The following is a 21,097-nucleotide window of genomic DNA, read 5'->3' as shown; positions in this document are numbered from 1 at the left end:
ATACACCAGTCATTGAAAGTGGGCATGCAGGTACAGCAGGCGGTGAAAAAGGCGAATGGTATGCTGGCATTTATAGCAAGAGGATTTGAGTACAGGAGCAGGGAGGTACTACTGCAGTTATACAAGGCCTTGGTGAGACCACACCTGGAGTATTGTGTGCAGTTTTGGTTCTCTAATCTGAGGAAAGACATTCTTGCCATAGAGGGAGTACGAAGAAGGTTCACCAGATTGATTCCTGGGATGGCAGGACTTTCATATGAGGAAAGACTGGATCGACTGGGCTTATACTCGTTGGAATTTAGAAGATTGAGTGGGGATCTTATTGAAACGTATAAAATCCAAAAGGGATTGGACAGGCTAGGTGCAGGAAGATTGTTCCCGATGTTGGGGAAGTCCAGAACAAGGGATCACAGTTTGAGGATAAAGGGGAAGCCTTTTAAGACCGAGATCAGGAAAAACTTCTTCACACAGACAGTGGTGAATCTGTGCAATTCTCTGCCACAGGAAACAGTTGAGGCCAGTTCACTGGCTATATTTAAGAGGGAGTTAGATATGGCCCTTGTGGCTAAAGGGATCGGGGTTATGGAGGGAAGGCTAGTACAGGGTTCTGAGTTGGATGATCAGCCATGATGATACTGAATGGCAGTGCAGGCTCGAAGGGCCGAATGGCCTACTCCACCTATTTTCTATGTTTCTACTTGCCCCATGGGCTCTTTTATCTTAAGCTCTCTAAATAATTTTGTTTTTCTGCAGAACACCCTATCCAGAATAGCTGATCCCCTAATGGGATCAACCACAAGCTGGTCTAAAAAGGAAATTCCCCCACTGGAATCTAGCACCAGCCCGACTTCCCCATCTACCTGCATATTGTGAAATTTCCCACGACCATTGTGACATTGGCATGTTGGGATCTCCCATTGTAATTTGTAGGCCACATCCTTAATACTGTTTGGGGATCCGTATACAACTTACATGAGGGTCTTCTTACCCTTACAGTTCCTTAGCTCTATCCACAATGATTCAACACTTTCTGACCCTATATCACCTCTTTCTAATGATTTGATTTCATTTTTTTTTTTACCAACAGAGCAATGCTGGCTCCTCTGCCTTCCTTCTCTAAAATGGTCTAAAATTCTTCCTCACTGTTGTGCCAGGCTGATCAGCAGCAACAGGAAATGTTTGGTGGTGGTCATTGCTGCCAAAGGAGGTTCTACCAGTTATTCAATACAAGGGTTCACATACCTTTTCTAGCCTGGACTGTGGATGATTAAACAATGTGTTCAATAAAGACATGAGAAATACAATTGTTTGTGTGTTATTAGTTTAGGCAGCTTGGGTTTGGATATTACTGTGACTTAGATGAAGATCAGACCACATTTATGAGTAATCAACGCAGAAAACCAGGTAATTGCGAAACATTCACAAACATTTTCTTACAACTGTATACGGTAGCATATACACACAGTAGACACTTTATTACGTACCTTCTTTACCTAATAAAGTGGCCACTGAGTGTACGTTTGTGGTCTTCTGCTGCTGTTGCTCATCTACTTCAAGGTTCGACGTGTTGTGTGTTCAGAGATGCTCTTCAGCACACCGCTGTTGTAACGCATGATTTTCTGACCCCTCTTAGTAACAAGGTGCTTTCACCCACAACACTGCTGCTTACTGAATGTTTTTTTTTTATCTTTTGCTCCATTTTCCGTATACTCTAGAGACTGTTCTGCATGAAAATCCCAGGAGATCAGCTGAGTTTCTGAGTTACTCGAACCACCCCATCTGGCACCAACAATCATTCCACAGTCAAAGTCACTTAATCACATTTCTTCTCCATTCTGATGTTTAGTCTGAACAACAAATGAACCTTTTGACCATGTCTGCATGTCTTTATGCATTGCGTTGCCACACATGATTGACTGATTAGATATTTGCATTAAAGAGCAGATGTAGAAGTGTAACCAATAAAGCAGCCACCAGGTGTATACATACTTTGAAAAATAAATCTACTTTGAACTTTGGAGCAGAATTTTGAACAAGTTGCAGCTTGTTGAGACAACCAGATGAGTAAACAATAAGGAGAGAATGAGAGTGGGTAAGACTGAAAGTGATAAATCTTCCATTTCAGTACTGAATTATATGCAGTACACACCACTGCTGAGGAATTGGCGACAGGTCATTTGGGAAACAGAATGGGTGTGGGAATGCAAGCTCAGTTCAGATTTAACATATGCTAAAAATTCATCTGGCCCTATTCAAGATGGTTCATGGACTGTTTAGAAATCCGATGGCTTAGGGAAAGAAGCTGTTCCTGAAACAGTAAGTGTGCATCTTCAGGCTTCTGTACCTCCTTCCTGACAGTAACAATGTGAAGAAGGCATGAGTTGGGTTGTGAGTATTCCCAAAGATGGACACCCCCCTTCTGCAGACCTTACCTTTTGAAGATTTCCTCGGTGGTAGGGAGGCTAGTGCCCAAGATGGAGCTGACTGAGTTTACAGTCATCTGCAACATTTTCCAATCTTATGCAATACTGACATCTTACTGACTGTAGATGTAAGTTACATCAACTTAATGAGATCCATGAGAAAATTACAGATGCTGGAAATCCAAGCAACACACACACACACACACACACACAGTGCTGGAGGAACTCAGCAGGTCAGGCAGCGTTTATGGAAAAGAGCAAACAGTCAACGTTTCGGGCCAAGACCCTTCATCAGGTCCTGATGAAGGATCTCAGCCTGAAACGTCGACTATTTGCTCTTTTCCATAGATGCTGTCTGGCCAATGACATTTCATTTTTGTTAGCTTATTATTCCCAAGTATATTCCAAACTAAAATTAACATCTCTAATAGAAAAAGTGGGTGCTTTGAATTGACAGCCATTTACATGACCCAACAAGCAAGGATTTCCAAAGATAACACATATTAAAGAGGTTACAATTACTCAAAAGTTCTTTCAGCCGTCACGTCAGTCACTGAACAACTGCTTTGTATCAACACAAGAATAGAAGACACCAGCATAACATAGAACACAGAACAGTACAGACCCTTTGGCCCACAATGTTGCGCTGACCTTTTAACCTACGAGGATCAATCTAGTAGCCCTTCGCACCCATATCGCCCTCTATTTTCCTTTCATCGATGTGCCTTTCCAAGAGTCTGTTAAACGTCCCTAATGTATCTGCCTCTACCAACTACCATGGCAATTCAATTCACACACTCATGATTCACTGTGTAAAAACCCACCTCTGACATCTCCCATATACTTATTTCAATCACCTTAAATTTATGACCCCACTTATTAGCCATTTCCACCCTGAAAATGGGTGCTAGCTGTCCACTCTCCCTGTGCCTCATGTCATCTTGTACATCTTCATCAAGTCATCTCTAGTCCTCTTTCACCCTAAAAGGAAAACCCCTAGCTTGCTCAAACTATCCTCATAAGACAGCCTCTCCACTCTGAACAGCATCCTGGTAAACCTCCTCTGCACCTTCTCTAAAGCTCAAAATATATATACAGAATATCATGATATGCTATACTACTCTGAGGTTCATTTTCTTGCAGGCATTCACGATAGAACACAGAAATACAATAGAATCGATGAAAAACAGCAAATAAAGGCCGACAAAAAACAATGAGCAAAAGAAGCCAAACTGTGCAAATAAAAAACAGTAAAATGAATAAATCAGCCGTTCTATCAATGAAAAAAAAATCAGCAATAAATAAATAAATAATGTTGACGACAATTGGTTCTACATATTTCCTATAATGAGGTGACCAGAATGGCACAGAATAATCCAAGTGTGGTCCAAGGAGAGTTTTACAGTGCTGCAACATTACCTCATGGCTTGCCATACAAAACACAAAATGAATATCAAATACAAGTTTACAAATTTAGTGAAAACTGAAAAACTACTGCAGTCTGTGCAGGCAACTTGACATGCCATTTGCTCCAGATCCACACACCTAACCTTGAAACAAAAAACAAGGTTACCTTAAATATTCATGGCAGATGTGTTATTGTTGTATTTTCCCAATAAATATAAATTGTTGACTGCAAATTACAACAGATTAAAATAAATCCACTTGTACAACTCATGCAGATGAAATATTGGCAAACACTGGCATTATCTATTCCCATGAGAAAAGAACACCCTAACGTCAACACCTCAATACTAAGCAAATTATTCCATATGATCTCTACCTTGGATGGATGACTGAAGGTTGTGGCTGAGTCAGATGACCGACTTCTTGTTTGATGACTGGATAGCAGTGCTGGAATGTCAGGGTGTGCTGAGAATCACTCTGCAAGAAAAGTCACCACTTCAGAACAAAATCAATGCAATTCATGATAGTTTTGAATCTTAAAAAAAAATCAAAGCAGGAGTAGGCCATTCAGCCCCTCATGCTTACTTTCCTGTTCCATATGCTCAAGGCTGACCTTTTATCTCAGGAACATTTTCCTGCGCTACATCCATAACCTTCAAAACAAGAGATTCTGCAGATGCCAGAAACCTTGATCAAGTATCCATAACCGTTGGTTCCCTTATAACATCGAAAATATACTGATCTTGTTCTTGAAAATAATCACTGACTCAATCTCCTCAGTATCTTATTTTATAGCACACAGAACAGTATAGCACAGTACAGGCCCTTTGGCCCACAACGTTGTGCCAGCCTTTTAGACTACTCTAAGATCAATCTAACCCTTCCTTTTCACATAGCCCTCCATTTTTCGTTCATCCATATGCCTACATAAAGGTCTTTTAAGTGTCCCCATTTACCACCACCCCTGTTAGAGAATTCCATACTCATACCACTAACTATGTAAAGATAACCTACCTGACATCCCCCGAACACAAGCACCTTAAAATTATGGTCCCTCATACAAGCTATTTCCATCAAGTGACCTCTCATCATCCTTCGCTCCAAAGAGAAAACTCCTAGCTAGCTCAAGCTATCCTAATAAGACATGCTCCTATCCAGGCAGCATCAGGGTAAATCTCCTTTGCATCCTCAATCTTGAGCAAAGAATTCCAAAGACTTGTTATCTCTGGGTGAAAATAATTGTTCTTATGAATGGCCAAACCATACAACTATACAATTATAAGATATAGGAGCAGAATTAAGTCATTCGGCTCAATCAAGTCTGCTCCGCCATTCAATAGGTTTCAATAAAATCCCCTTTCGCTCTTTTAAACTCCAGTGAGTACAGACCCAGAGCGTTCAAATGCTCCTCATACATTAACCCTTTCATTCCTGGGATAACTCTTGTGAACCTCCACTGAATTCTCAAGATAAACTATCTTGAAACTGTGATGCCCGGCTCTAGTACACCAGCTAGGGAAAACATCAGTACCTTATTTACTCTGTGAAGTAATGTACGAATTTTGTACTTTCCAATCAGATCATGTTTCATTCTTGAACTGAAGAGCACTAGCCCAGTCTGCTTAATGACCCTCATACAACAAACCTCTCATCACAGGAACCAATCTGAACTTCTGATGCATTCACTCTATTATACATCATCCTTGAGCTAGGAAGACCAAGCATGTTGAATTATCAAGGTACATTCTCACTAGACCTCTAATCAATTAGTGCAGGACATTCTCCCCTGTTACTCTAATCCACTTGTAATGCTTGCTTTCCAATTGCTTCCTGTATCTTCATTAACATTAATATAAATGGCCAACATTTTAATTTTCATAAAATATAAAGTTTTATTTTAATATAACTGTAATTTATGTAATATAAATGATCAACATTTTAATACCACTTCCTACTCCAACATGTCGGTCCATGGTCTCTTCTGCCATGATGAGACCACGCTCAGGTTGGAGGTACAATGCTTCAAATTCAGACGGGGTAGCCTCCAATTTGATGGAATGAACAACGATTTCTCTTGATTTCCAGTAATTCTCCCTCCTCTCTTTTTCCATTCCCCATTCTGGCTCTCTTCTTACTCCTTCTCTTCTTTTCACCCGCCTGTGGTGCCCCTCCTACTTCCCTTTCACCCACGGTCCACTCTCCTTTCCTATCTGATTCCTTGTTCTTCAACACTTTCCCTTTTCCACTGCTTCTTACTTCACTCCCCCTCACTTGACTTCACCTATCACCTGCCAACCCGTACTCCCTCTCCTATGCCATCTTCTCCCTTCCTTTCCAGATGAAGGACCTTGGCTTGACATGTCAATTCTTTATTCCTTTCCCTAGATGCTGCCTGACCTTTTGAGCTCTCCAGCATTTTGTGTGGGTTACTAATATTTAGTTACTGTTATATGCTGACATTTCAGTTTCTCTGAATATCAACACCTTTAAACCTCTTACCATTTAAAACTTCTTTTGACTATCTATCTCTTTTACAAGGTAGATGATCTCAAAATTTCTGATATCATATTCAAACTTGCCAAGTCTTAGTCCATTTACTTAATCCACCTACATACCCTTTGAACCTCCTCTACATTCTCCTCACATCCCACAGCAAACTTCGCTATCTTACACCTGATTCTACATCTAAATTATGACTTAGATTACAAAAGGCTGGGGCCCCAATAAAAGTACGAATTTGAACATCACCTGTTATTTTCTTAAGGATCAGCCATCTTATGACTATCAAGCAAATCACTGAATCTAACGGCTCTATTTTATTGAAGTGATTATATTCTAATTCAGTAACTCAGCATTAATAACACTAATGAAAAATTGTACATATTTTTTGTTTTCAAATAGAAAGAGAAATATTTATGTAAGACATTTCAGACTAACTCAGTTTAAGCCTCATAACCAGAACCCATAACACAAAATGAATATGGAATCTAAGTTAACACACTGAAGGACCACTACCAGCTGTACAGAGAAAGTGACATGTCATTGCGCCAGGTCAACACATCATTTTCCAAACCCTGGTCCAAATAAAAATAAGTAATTAATGCAGGACAACAATTCTTAAATTCTTCATATCTTCTGTCATCTGTCCTCAACATCTCATTAAAAAGAATCAGGAGTGTATATACCTTTCTGTCAAAGCCTTTCTCAGAAGCCTCATCTTGAGAACCAGTGTGCTCTAACTGTGCCTTCTTGGGCTGATGTTCTTCTGAGACAGACTGCTGCAAAAGAAAAATTCAGAAACTAAATCCGACGTACCGATAAATTTGTTGAATGATCAAAACCATACTTGCCTTCTGTAACAAAATCACCAGGCAAAAAAATGAATATCAAGTAAATCAAAAAAGGAAAAGCATAGAAGTTTATCAGCAATAAATTGCTACCACAACTTACCTCTCAAACACATTAACCAGCACAAGGTCTCATTCTGGTTCCCTTCTCGCCCTTCTCTTCTCCACACCTGACCATCACCTCCCTCTGGTTCCCCTTCTCTTTCCTTATCTCCCATGGTCTACTCTCCTCTCCTATCATTTTCCATCTTCTTCAGCCTTTACCTTTAGCTATTTACTTCAATTCCTGCCCCCCCTCCTCCACCTTCCCCCACACATGGTTTCACCTCTCACCTGCCAGTTTGTATGCCTTCCTGTCCTCCCACCTTTTATTCTGCCTTCTGCCTATTTCCTTTCCAACCTGATGAAGGATCTTGGCCTGAAACCTTGACAATTTATTCCTCTCTATAGATACTGCTAATTCCCTCCAGCATTTTGCACATGATGTCTTCAATAGGAGTGGCTCATATCACTATATTTTTTGTGCAAGCTGGAAAACTTGTAATAAAAAAGCAACTGTGTGAGTAGACATTTTGTTTAAAACTCTGAAAGTCCTCTTTATTTTCTGATTCCTCATCCTGTATTGGAGTGAGCGGTCTTTGGGGAAACCGGTACCTCATGACTTCATCAGATCAGATAGACCTACGAATAGTGTAAACTGCTAAGTTATTTTAATCAATAAAGCTAATTCAGTATTTTAGGCACTTCACATACTAGTGTAGATATCCATGAACATGGTGCCATAGATGCCCTGTTCTTTAAAATATCCACTATCCAAAGAGTATTGAAGAAAAGCATTGGAAATGTCTGTCACCTCTCTAAAATGCTTTAAAAATAATGAATTTAATTCAATTCAGCTGTTTATAGTCCTCCTGACCTGCTGAGTTCCTCCAGCATTTTGTGTGTGTTATTCTGGACTTCCAGCATCTGCAGAAACTCTGGTGTAAATACGGTTCTGACTTTTCTCAGTAAACAATGAGCACACAGAACTACTGTGTTATCCGCTGTTACCATAGCTCATTCACAGAAGTATGTCAGAACTGTAAATCCAATCTTCCTTTCATTTTGGACCCCAGTATCAATTTGAAGTGCTGCCACATGTGCATAGACTATCGTGACTCAACTGAGTGTGTGGGTTTGCAGTCTAAGGGAGCTGCCACAAGTAGTTGCAATCTCTGTGGCATGATCTTCCAAGTTATAATGTACGGCAGCGTATAGGGACAGCACGGTAGCATAGCAGTTATCACAACGTTTTACAACTCCAATGATCACCAATTGTCGTTTAATTCCCACTGTTGTCCGTAAGAAGTTTGTATGTTCTCCCCATGAGCACTTGGATTTTCAAAAGGCTTTTGACAAGGTCCCACACAGGAGATTAGTGTGCAAACTTAAAGCACACGGTATTGGGGGTAAGGTATTGGTGTGAGTGGAGAATTGGTTAGCAGACAGGAAGCAAAGAGTGGGAATAAACGGGACCTTTTCAGAATGGCAGGCGGTGACTAGTGGGGTACCGCAAGGCTCAGTGCTGGGACCCCAGTTGTTTACAATATATATTAATGACTTGGATGAGGGAATTAAATGCAGCATCTCCAAGTTTGCAGGTGACACGAAGCTGGGTGGCAGTGTTAGCAGTGAGGAGGATGCTAAGAGGATGCAGGGTGACTTGGATAGGTTGGGTGAGTGGGCAAACTCATGGCAGATGCAATTTAATGTGGATAAATGTGAAGTTATCCACTTTGGTGGCAAAAATAGGAAAACAGATTATTATCTGAATGGTGGCCGATTAGGAAAAGGGGAGCTGCAACGAGACCTGGGTGTCATTATACACCAGTCATTGAAAGTGGGCATGCAGGTACAGCAGGCGGTGAAAAAGGCAAATGGTATGCTGGCATTTATAGCGAGAGGATTCGAGTACAGGAGCAGGGAGGTACTACTGCAGTTGTACAAGGCCTTGGTGAGACCACACCTGGAGTATTGTGTGCAGTTTTGGTCCCCTAATCTGAGGAAAGACATCTTTGCCATAGAGGGAGTACAAAGAAGGTTCACCAGATTGATTCCTGGGATGGCAGGACTTTAATATGAAGAAAGACTGGATGAACTGGGCTTGTACTCGTTGGAATTTAGAAGATTGAGGGGGGATCTGATTGAAACGTATAAGATCCTGAAGGGATTGGACAGGCTAGATGCAGGAAGATTGTTCCCGATGTTGGGGAAGTCCAGAACCAGGGGTCCCAGTTTGAGGATAGAGGGGAAGCCTTTTAGGACCGAGATTAGGAAAAACTTCTTCACACAGAGAGTGGTGAATCTGTGGAATTCTCTGCCACAGGAAACTGTTGAGGCCAGTTCATCGGCTATGTTTAAGAGGGAGTTGGATATGGCCCTTGTGGCTACAGGGGTCAGGGGGTATGGCGGGAAGGCTGGGGCGGGGTTCTGAGTTGGATGATCAGCCATGATCATAATAAATGGCGGTGCAGGCTCGAAGGGCCGAATGGCCTACTCCTGCACCTATTTTCTATGTTTCTATGATTTCCACCGGGTGCTACAGTTTCCTCCCACATTTCAAAGACGTACTGTTAAGAATAATAAGTTGTGGCATGCTACGTTGGTGCCAGAAGCATAGTGATACTTCCAAGCTGCCCCAATTTCATCATCTCTGTTCTGATTTGACACATTCTACACATTCCATTGTATGTGTCGGTAGGCATGTGACAAATAAATCAACAATTAAAGCTATTATATGCTCAATGGACTGTCACATGGAAGTCAGTAAACTACAAATCAAAATGAAGGACAATTTTTGACAAATATTTTAAACAGTTTACAGAACACTTAAAAGATTGTGGCATTCATATAGTTCAGAATGAAATATGAACATTCATTTAAAAGTCAATATTATAGCTCAGTACATTGGAGTTTGGAGTTCAATTCCAGCACTGTAAGGAGTTTTTACGTTCTCCCTGTAAACCATGTGGGTTTCCTCCAGGTGCTCTGGTTTCCTCCCACAGTCCAAAGATATACCAGTTGTTCGGTTACTTCTTCATTATAAGTTGTCCTATAACTAGGCTGGTGTTAAATAGGTGAGTTGCTGGGCGATGCAGCTCGTTGGGCCAGAAGGCCCTGTCCGCAATTTATCTCCAAATAATAAAATAATAAAAAATAATAAATGAACAATTTTTGACAAATAGTTTAAACATTTTACAGAAATCTTAAAACAAAAGTGCCATTTATAAGGTTCACAATAAAATATGAACTTCAATTTAAAAATCAAAAAAATTCAGTATATTCTGAAGTATTTACCATGTAACTATGTACCTTACAATATACATACAGCATATAAAATTATTTGTTAGGACCAGATGGTTTGCTAACTAATAATTATGGCTTTTACATTTTGAGGTGTTGGCATTTCAGTTCATGAATGTTGTCATTTTCAGTTTATAAATAACAGATGTATCCATCAAATAACATACATCAAAGTTGCTGGTGAACGCAGCAGGCCAGGCAGCATCTATAGGAAGAGGTGCAGTCGACGTTTCAGGCCGAGACCCTTCGTCAGGACTAACTGAAGGAAGAGTGAGTAAGGGATTTGAAAGCTGGAGGGGGAGGGGGAGATGCAAAATGATAGGAGAAGACAGGAGGGGGAGGGATGGAGCCGAGAGCTGGACAGGTGATAGGCAGAAGGGGATACGAGAGGATCATGGGACAGGAGGTCCGGGAAGAAAGACGGGGGGGGGGGTGACCCAGAGGATGGGCAAGAGGTATATTCAGAGGGACAGAGGGAGAAAAAGGAGAGTGAGAGAAAGAATGTGTGCATTAAAAAGAGTAACAGATGGGGTACGAGGGGGAGGTGGGGCCTAGCGGAAGTTAGATAAGTCAATGTTCATGCCATCAGGTTGGAGGCTACCCAGACGGAATATAAGGTGTTGTTCCTCCAACCTGAGTGTGGCTTCATCTTTACAGTAGAGGAGGCCGTGGATAGACATGTCAGAATGGGAATGGGATGTGGAATTAAAATGTGTGGCCATTGGGAGATCCTGCTTTCTCTGGCGGACAGAGCGTAGATGTTCAGCAAAGCGGTCTCCCAGTCTGCGTCGGGTCTCACCAATATATAAAAGGCCACATCGGGAGCACCGGACGCAGTATATCACCCCAGTCGACTCACAGGTGAAGTGATGCCTCACCTGGAAGGACTGTTTGGGGCCCTGAATGGTGGTAAGGGAGGAAGTGTAAGGGCATGTGTAGCACTTGTTCCGCTTACACGGATAAGTGCCAGGAGGGAGATCAGTGGGGAGGGAGGGGGGGGATGAATGGACAAGGGAGTTGTGTAGGGAGCGATCCCTGCGGAATGCAGAGAGAGGCGGGGAGGGAAAGATATGCTTAGTGGTGGGATCCCGTCGTAACTTCCGCCACCTCCAACGGGATCCCACCACTAAGCATATCTTTCCCTCCCCGCTTCTCTCTGCATTCCGCAGGGATCGCTCCCTACACAACTCCCTTGTCCATTCGTCCCCCCCATCCCTCCCCACTGATCTCCCTCCTGGCACTTATCCGTGTAAGCGGAACAAGTGCTACACATGCCCTTACACTTCCTCCCTTACCACCATTCAGGGCCCCAAACAGTCCTTCCAGGTGAGGCATCACTTCACCTGTGAGTCGACTGGGGTGATATACTGCGTCCGGTGCTCCCGATGTGGCCTTTTATATATTGGTGAGACCCGACGCAGACTGGGAGACCGCTTTGCTGAACATCTACGCTCTGTCCGCCAGAGAAAGCAGGATCTCCCAGTGGCCACACATTTTAATTCCACATCCCATTCCCATTCTGACATGTCTATCCACGGCCTCCTCTACTGTAAAGATGAAGCCACACTCAGGTTGGAGGAACAACACCTTATATTCCGTCTGGGTAGCCTCCAACCTGATGGCATGAACATTGACTTCTCTAACTTCCGCTAGGCCCCACCTCCCCCTCGTACCCCATCTGTTACTCTTTTTAATGCACACATTCTTTCTCTCACTCTCCTTTTTCTCCCTCTGTCCCTCTGAATATACCTCTTGCCCATCCTCTGGGTCACCCCCCCCCCCGTCTTTCTTCCCGGACCTCCTGTCCCATGATCCTCTCGTATCCCCTTCTGCCTATCACCTGTCCAGCTCTCGGCTCCATCCCTCCCCCTCCTGTCTTCTCCTATCATTTTGCATCTCCCCCTCCCCCTCCAGCTTTCAAATCCCTTACTCACTCTTCCTTCAGTTAGTCCTGACGAAGGGTCTCGGCCTGAAACGTCGACTGCACCTCTTCCTATAGATGCTGCCTGGCCTGCTGCGTTCACCAGCAACTTTGATGTATGTTGCTTGAATTTCCAGCATCTGCAGAATTCCTGTTGTATCCATCAAGTCACCAATTTCAGGCAACTATGCCAGGGAAGGCCACAGAACAGTACACCCTGTGAAGATGCAGAGTATCTGTGACAACACTTCTTGGTATCCCTGTTTTACTGCTCAACTGCATCATTCAGAGGTTGGCAGCACTGCCCCTTGCAATGGCAGGAAACTATTTCATTCTGAACTTTATAAATGCCACAATCTTTGGTTTTAAGTGTTCTGTAAAATGTTTTAAATATTTGTCAAAAATTGTCCTTTAATCATTTTTAATTTTTTAAAATTTAGAAATAAGTTACAGAACAGGCCCTTTCAGCCCAATGAGCCTCAGCACCCAGCAACCCACCTATTTAACACTAGCCTAATCACAGGACAATTTACAATGAACCAGTGATCATCCTAATAGCTTCTCCAAGTAAAAGAACAGTGAACACAGATCAAAATAATGGAGACACAAGACGTGGGTGGCACGGTAACATAACGCTCTGTAGAGCCAGCGATCAAACAGCTGTTTGAAAGGAATTTGTATGTTCTCCTCGTGACTAAGTGGATTTCCTCCCACATTCCAAAAAATGCACCAAGTTGTGGGCATGCTATGTTGGCGCTGGTAACAGTGCGACACTGGCAGGCAGTCCCCAGCACATTCTCTGAAGGTGTTGGCTGTTGACGTTATGAACGTATTTCACTGTATGTTTCAATGTGTCAATGTACATGTGACAAATAAAGCTAGTGTTTATTTCAATGCAGATACTGTAATCTGGAGCAACACACAGAAGGCTGGAGGAACTCAGTGAATCAATCTCTGGAGGAAAATGACGAGTCAAAACCCTTCACTGGTTGAGGGGAGGTAGCCAGTAACAAAATGGTGGAGAGAAAAGGTGAGCCAGGTAATAGGAGGATCTAGCTGGTGGTTGCAAGACAGATGGGTGAGGGGGTAGAGTAGAAATGGTATCAGAAGCTGGGAAGTGATAGATGGAAGTGACAAAGTGCTGAAGATGATGGAATCAGATTATGGTGCAACATTTATTAATAGCTATACTAAAATGGCTGGAGAGAAGACAGTTTAACGACGAGAAAGACATTGAAACAAGTCGGCATTAATCAAGTTCAGGACGTTGACAAGGAGTACATTACGCCAATTGCCCGATTGTGTATTGCAAATCTACAGGAGATGCTTAAAATGTAAAGAGAAAGCTCTCCTAGTTTTATTATATAATAATTTACAGTGCATTTGAGTACATCACACAAACATGAACAAGAGAAAATCTGCAGAAGCTGGAAATCCAAGCAACACACACAAAATGTTGGAGGAATTCAGCAGGCCAGGCAGCATCTATGGAAAAGAGTGAACAGTTGACGTTTTGGGCCAAGACCCTTTATCAGGACACCCATCATGCTCAATTTCAGTATTTGACTAGATTAACCACAGATGTGCAAACTGCAATCTATGAATGGTGACAATATCCCTTAGCATTGTCAATGATCCCTCCCATCCATCCCACAATCTCTTTGACCCATGACCATCAGGCATGAGGTACCGTATCATTCGGAAAAGGACTGTTAGGGTGGGAAACAGCTTCTTCCCCCAGGCCATGAGCTATTGAACTCCTTGCCACCACCCAGGTCTCATCACGTATGAAGCTCCAGGAACATTATACTGTTTAATTGTTAACTTGTGACATAAGGCACCTTATGTTAAACATCAAGTTTCTGGAATAGTCAAGTTCATAGTCATAGTCATAAGTCATACTTTATTTAAACCAATTTCCCCCGGGATCAATAAAGTATGACTATGACTATATTCTATTATTTGTTTTTTTTTTACTATACGAGTTGTGAGTGAGTTATACATACTGTACTGTGCACCCTGGCGTGGAGGAACGTTGTTTTGTTTGGCTGTAAACATGCATACATTTGAATGACAATAAACTTGAACTTGAAAAGAGGAGAACCATCCCTGAGAATTTTAAGAAGTAGCACTCTTTCTATATCCCAAATTACTATTCTTGGGAAGGGAGAAAAATTGGACAATTAGCCCAAAAATGCTCCTACTTAACCTCAGAGCAGATTAAAAAGCTTCTAAGTAACCAGTTCTATACAGCTCAATGAAACTTGAAGATAAAAAGGCAATTATAGCACAATAAATCTGAAATAGAAATGCAGTTCCTATGGCTTTCATGACAGATCAGAATTAGAAGGCAATTCAATATTCTAAAGAATTGCAGGCGGAAGTTAAAGGTTAATTGCAGGTAAAGGTGGGTGACTCAGATTACAATTTCAGTAATGAAAAGTGATTCAAGTGCTATATATCATGAAATGCCAGTTCATTTCAGATAAATTTAAACTATCATAGGCAGAGGTTAAGCTTGAATTCTTGCAAGAAAATGAATCTCAGTAACGTATATGGTGACATATATGTATTTTGATAATAAATTTACTTTGAACGTTGTAAATCAATCTGTAGTGTATTACAAATGTGATGAATGCATGATCAGATTAAGTCAAAATGCATGTTAAGTAGCTCAAGTTAAAATAAGGTTTCTATGGGTAGCATAATGCTTTACAGCACCAACAATCAGAAGATCGAAGTTCGATTCTTGCGGCTGTATATAAGGAGATGGTACGTTCTCTCTGTACTAAAGGCAAGATAGAATCTGAGAGGACACTTCAAGGCATGATTTCCTGTACTCTCCCTCTGTATTTCCAGCACTTCCATCCATACTGCAGCAAGTAGGTCTTTTTAAGCATCAGGATCAGCAGAACTGCTTCTACATTCATATTGCTGCATATGCCACACTACCAAGCAGCATGCACCATAAACTCCCACAAACATCTGCTACATTAATAAAGTTCAAAGTAAATTTATTATCAAAGTACATATATGTCACCATATACATCCCTGAGATTCATTGTCTTGTGGGCATACTCAATAAATCCGATAATCATAATAGAATCAATGGAAAGCCACACTAACAAGGCAGATAACCAGTGTGCAAAAGACAAACTGTGCAAATACAAAAAGAAAAAAAAATAATAAATACAAAAACAATAAATATTGAGAACTTGAGATGAAAAGTCCTTGAAAGTGTCCATAGGTTGTGGGATCAATTCAGTGATGGGGAAAGTGAAATTATCGCTTTGGTTCAGGAGCCTGATGGTGGGGAAGTAATAACTGTTCCTGAACCTTGTGGTGTGAGTCTTGAGGCTCCTGTACCTCAGAGGTTACCAGCCTGAGCAACACACACAAAATGCTGGAGGAACTCAGCAGGTCAGGCATCTATGGAAGGGAATAAACAGTCAACACTTCGGACCGAGGTGCTTCATCAGGAGGAAGAAACCAGAACAAGAAAGAGTGGGGTAGAGGGAAGAGTAAGCTGTCAGGTGATCGGTGAGAGCAGGTGAGGGGGGTAGGTGGATGGGTGCAGGAAGGGTTTATGAAGTAATAAGCTGGGATGTGATAGGCGTGATAGAGCTGAAGAAGGGATCTGACAGGAGAGGAGACATGGGAGGAAGGAAAGAAGGAAGGGGCACCAAAAGGAAGTGATGAGTAGGGGAGAAGAGGGGTGAAAGGAGAACCAGAATGGGGAATGGAAAAAGAGAGAAGAGGGAGGAAGGGAGAAATTACTGTAAGATAGAGAAGTCAGTGCTCATGCCATGAGGTTAGAGACTACCTAGCGGAAAATGTGGTAACTATAGCAGCAAACGTATCAAGGACGAACAGTAGAGTGAAAACTTACTTCAGCATTGGCATGTGGTTTCCGTAACGACATGGAAATTGTGTGTCTGCCAATTTCACAAATCTTTTTGGTATTGATGAGAAAAGGCTGACATCAATTTTCAAAATATAAAATGATTAAAGTCCTACTGGTTTTATATTCCATATCAACTAATTGAACAGAAGATTAAACTTTTCCAATGTTTTGCTAATGATGACTGAAATCTCAAATAACCAATCCAGATCTAAGAGAGCATTCTCGTGACTTGGTGCCATGTTATGATGAAATATTAAATTGAGGGCATGTCAGTCGCTCAAGGTGAAAGCAGAACATTCAATAGTACAATGAGAAAGCTTAGAATCAGAATCAGATTTAACATATGTCATGAAATTTGCTGTTTTGAGGGAGCAGTAGAGTGCAATACATTAAATATACTATAAATTATAATACAAGATATACTATATATATTTATTTTGTGTGTGTGTGTGTGTGTGTGTATACACAATTAAACAAGTACTGCACAAAGAGAGCAAAGCGTTAACTTTCCTCAGCTGCAATACTGTATATTGTCTTACCAACTCACCCTATTTGTTAATACAGAAAATTGGAAGATCACTTGTTTCCAATGAATTTATAAGAATAAACAGCACCTGTAAGGCCCAACAGTATAGTAGATTTTCAACAGACAAAACCAAAATGAAGACAGAAGAGCATTCAAGACCAGTCAGGAAAATGATAATAGAGAAGCACAAATCTGGGGAACTGTACAAAACTATCTCAAAAGCACTGAACATACCTCAGAGCTCAGTGCAATCCATCATGAGAAAGTGGAAAAAATTACAAAACCACAGCCATACTGCCTAGGTCAACCCGCCCCTCTAAATTTAGTAGCCAGAGAAGAATCGCACTTGTAAGAGAGGTTACTGTGACACCAACAGTTCCTCTGAGTGAGCTGCAGAAGTCAGTGGCTGCAACTGGAGATGAAGCTCATGGCTCTACAATCTCCAAGGGCTTGGACAAATAGGGTATTAATAAAAGAGTGGCAAGGTAAAACCGTAGCTTTAAAAAACATATCCTGGCCCATAAAGACTTTGTAAAGTGAGACTAAGATACTGTAAGGATGTGGAAGAAGGTCGTGTGGTCGGATGAGACTAAAGTGGGACTTTCTGGCCAACGCCAAGCAGTACGTGTGGCATAAATCTAATACTGCGCACCAACCAGGCAGCACCACCCCTACTGTAAAGTATAGTGGAGGTAGCATCATGCTGTGGAGAAGCTGTTCAGCTGCAGGGACTGGAAATCTGGTCAGGATTGATGGGAAGATTAATGGAAACATAGAAATCCACTGCACATTACAGGCCCTTCGGCCCACAATGTTGTGCCAACCTTGTAACCTACTCTAGAAACTGTTTAGAACTTCCCTACCACATAGCCCTCTAGTTTTCCAAGCTCCATGTATCTACCTAAGAGTCTTTTAAAAGACCATATTGTATCCACTTCTACCACCTTCTCTGGTAGTGCATTCCACACATCCACCACTCCCCGTGTGAAAAACTTACCTCTGACATCCCTCTTGTACCTACTTCCAAGCACCTCAAAACTATGCCCCCTTGTGTTAGCCATTTCAGCCCTGGGAGAAAACCTCTGGTTATCCACACAATCAATGCCTCTCATCATCTTCTACACCTTTATCAGGTCACCTCTCATCCTCCGTCGCTCCAAGGAGAAAAGGCCAGGTTCACTCAACTTGTTCTAATAAGGCATGCTCTCCAATCCAGGCAACGTCCTTGTAAATCCCCTCTGCAACATTACCTCACACCTCTTGAACTCAATCCCATGGCTGATGAAGGCCAACACACCATACATCTTCTACGCTGTCAACCTGCGCAGCAGCTCAGAGTGTCCTATGGACACGGACCCTAAGATCTCTCAGATCCTCCACACTGCCAAGAGTCTTACCATTTATATTATATTCTGTCCTCAAATTTGACCTACTGAAATGAACTACTTCACACTTATCTGGGTTGAACGCTATCTGCCACTTCTCAGCCCAGTTCTGCATCCAATCGATGTCGCACTGTAACCTATGACAACCCTCCAGATTATTCACAACACCCCCAACTTTTGTGTCATCAGGAAACTTACTAACCCACCCTTCTACTTCCTCATCCAGCTCATTTATATTAAAAAAAAATCACAAAGAGGAGGGGTTCCAGAACACCACTGGTCACCATCCTCTAATGCAGAATACGAACCATCCAATGATGGAGTGAAGAGATAGGTAAATAGGGGAATAGACTAAGAACAATGATTAACTTATGATCAATCACCTTGTGTGCACCTCAGCTTACTGTTTTGGACAGTCAAAGAGAAGCTTTACCCAGCAACCAGTGACGTACTAGTCATTGTTCTCTAAAGACAGGCAAAGGTTCAAATAAGGAACTATCTGATCTTGCAGAAGCATCTCAAGGTATAGCTAAATATGGGAAGAATAGTGTAAGGACTAAAATGTTCTGGAGAAAAGGAGAAGGGTCCGAATGAGGAACTGATGGACTAGCTTTGGCTTATAATAATTAACTAACTAACCAATGATTATTTTACATCTAATTGTATCTTAGCATGTGATTGAAATGATTCTAATATTATCGAAACTTGTAATCGTAAGATTTCCTGCTACCTGATCAATGTTATGGAGAATTGTGTAATTCGGGGGCAGTGTCTGGACTGGCTCTTGTGGGAGATCAGTCTGTAACTTCCCCCATAGCATACTATGAGTAAAGAATAAAGGTTTGAAAAGAATTACAAGTGTTAGTGTATTTGTGAAACTTTTGTTTTTGCATCAGTTGGTCCAGTATGACACCACAACCACCCTTTACCTTCTGTGGCGAAGCTAATTCTGGATCCACAAAGCAGTGTCTCCTTGGATTCTATGTCTCATTACTTTCTGAATGAGCCTCATATGGGGAACCTTATCAATTGCCTTACTGAAATCCATATACATTACTTCTAAATACAGAGAGATCCTGTATAAAAACACGATAACCTCTGCCAGAAACCTCAAACTGGACACTGCCAGGGCAACCAGCAGCTCCAAATGTAGAAAGTTGATGTCCTTGAGTGGTCAAGTCAGAGTCCTTACCTTTACCCAATCTAACATCTCTAGCAAGACCTCAAGACTGCTGACCACCACCGCTCCCCAGCTAACCTGGCACAACTTGAGCAATTTGGCAAGGGCGAATGGGCAAATCTTGTTTCATCACATTGTACAAAGCTATTAAAGACAGCCAAAAAGACCACTGGCTGTAATAACTGCAAGAGGCAATTCAAGTAAGTACTGAGCAAAGGGGGATGAGTAAATCTGAACTGCTGACATTTCAGTTCTTGAATTTTTAGTTTTTCATGCTTTAAAATTTTCCTCGTTTTTTTTGGGTCTACCGAAAAAGGGATCATGTGATTCACAAATAAAAATTCTCAGTTAAATTGATCAAACTCCCTGGCTGTAATACTCATTTATGTGAAAAGGGGTTTGGGTTGAGTACTTTTACAAGGAACTTATACAGAGCTTAAATGACATAGAGAATAATAACCAGCTCTTAACCTTCTTTTCTCATGAGAAACATTCAAACATTACACTGGAGCCAGTTGCATAAATTGTATCTTTAGGATTGCAACCCAGCATGTTAATGCAAAACAAAAAAATCACATTTGATTCTGAGAATATCCTCCCAAACTGAAACTTAAAAACAAAACTGACACATTCTCGAGGAAAATGTACAGTTGATTGATATACACTCTAGCTACATTATTAAGTCTCTAGCTACATTATTAAGTATACCTGTACTCCAGCTCGTTATTACAAATATCTAATCAGCTAATCATGAGCAGCAACTCAATGGATAAAAGCATGCAAAAATGGTCAAGAGGTTCAGTTGTTGTCCACACCAAACATCAAAATGGGGAAGGAATGTGTTCTACGTGACTGAGTGTGGAATGATTGTTGGTGCCAGAGCGGTAGTCCGAGTATCTCAGAAACTGGTGATCTGGGGTATTCACGCACAAGTCTCTCACGTTTACAGAGAATGGTGCAAAAAACAAAAAAAATCATCCAGTGAACAGCAATTCTGCAGGTGAAAACATTTTATTAATGGGAGAGATCAGAAGAGGGTGGCCAGACTGGTTGAAACTGACAGGAAGGTGAAAGTAACTCAAATAACCATTGTACAAAGTGGAGACCATCTCTGAACGTACAACACTTTCAACCTTGAAGTGGATGAGCTGCAGCAGCAGAAGACCACAAACATACATGAGGTACCTAATAAAGTGGCCACTGAGTGAATAATCTTCAATTCACATTTGATGTCAACACCTTGAACTAATCATTTATCATAACCAAGAATGTGTAAGTTATTCTTTCAAGGTGAAACAGTTGGCAACTTCAAACTGCAGTATCATGCAAAATGAGCATAATCCCACAGTATCAGTGCTACAATAACTCCTTACTTCTACCTCAATGATATTACTCACTTTCACACATGCTTCAGTCCATCTGTTACTGTAACTCATCTACACCTGGACACCCTCCCTTACTTTTCCCTGTATAAATCCAGCACATTCAAAATTGCTCCCATATCCTATTGCCGTTCATCACTTCTGTTCTCAATAACTGACATGTGATACCACACTACAAAGAAATTTGAAGATTAAATATCAGCTTTATTTGTCATATATACTGTACACCGAAACATCAAAACATACTGTGAAATGCGTCTGTTGCGTCTATGACCAGCAA

The 21,097-nt window shown here is 41.5% G+C and overlaps 1 protein-coding gene across 3 annotated transcripts in view; it reads right to left on the bottom strand.

Moving 5' to 3' along the window:
• Window positions 1-21,097, bottom strand: part of skila (SKI-like proto-oncogene a) — a 123,089-nt gene that overhangs the window by 38,372 nt on the left and 63,620 nt on the right. For all 3 annotated transcript variants that reach the window (XM_063045308.1, XM_063045306.1, XM_063045307.1), the window contains exons 2-3: window positions 7,016-7,108; window positions 4,207-4,307 (exon numbers count right to left, since the gene is read on the bottom strand). In XM_063045308.1, coding sequence (XP_062901378.1) covers window positions 4,207-4,307; window positions 7,016-7,108 — 194 coding nt within the window. The remainder of the gene's footprint in view (window positions 1-4,206; window positions 4,308-7,015; window positions 7,109-21,097) is intronic.

The sequence above is a fragment of the Mobula hypostoma genome, chromosome 4, assembly GCF_963921235.1.
Source record: "Mobula hypostoma chromosome 4, sMobHyp1.1, whole genome shotgun sequence".
Lineage (NCBI taxonomy): Eukaryota > Metazoa > Chordata > Chondrichthyes > Myliobatiformes > Myliobatidae > Mobula > Mobula hypostoma.
This window is presented reverse-complemented; position numbering and strand designations above follow the sequence as displayed.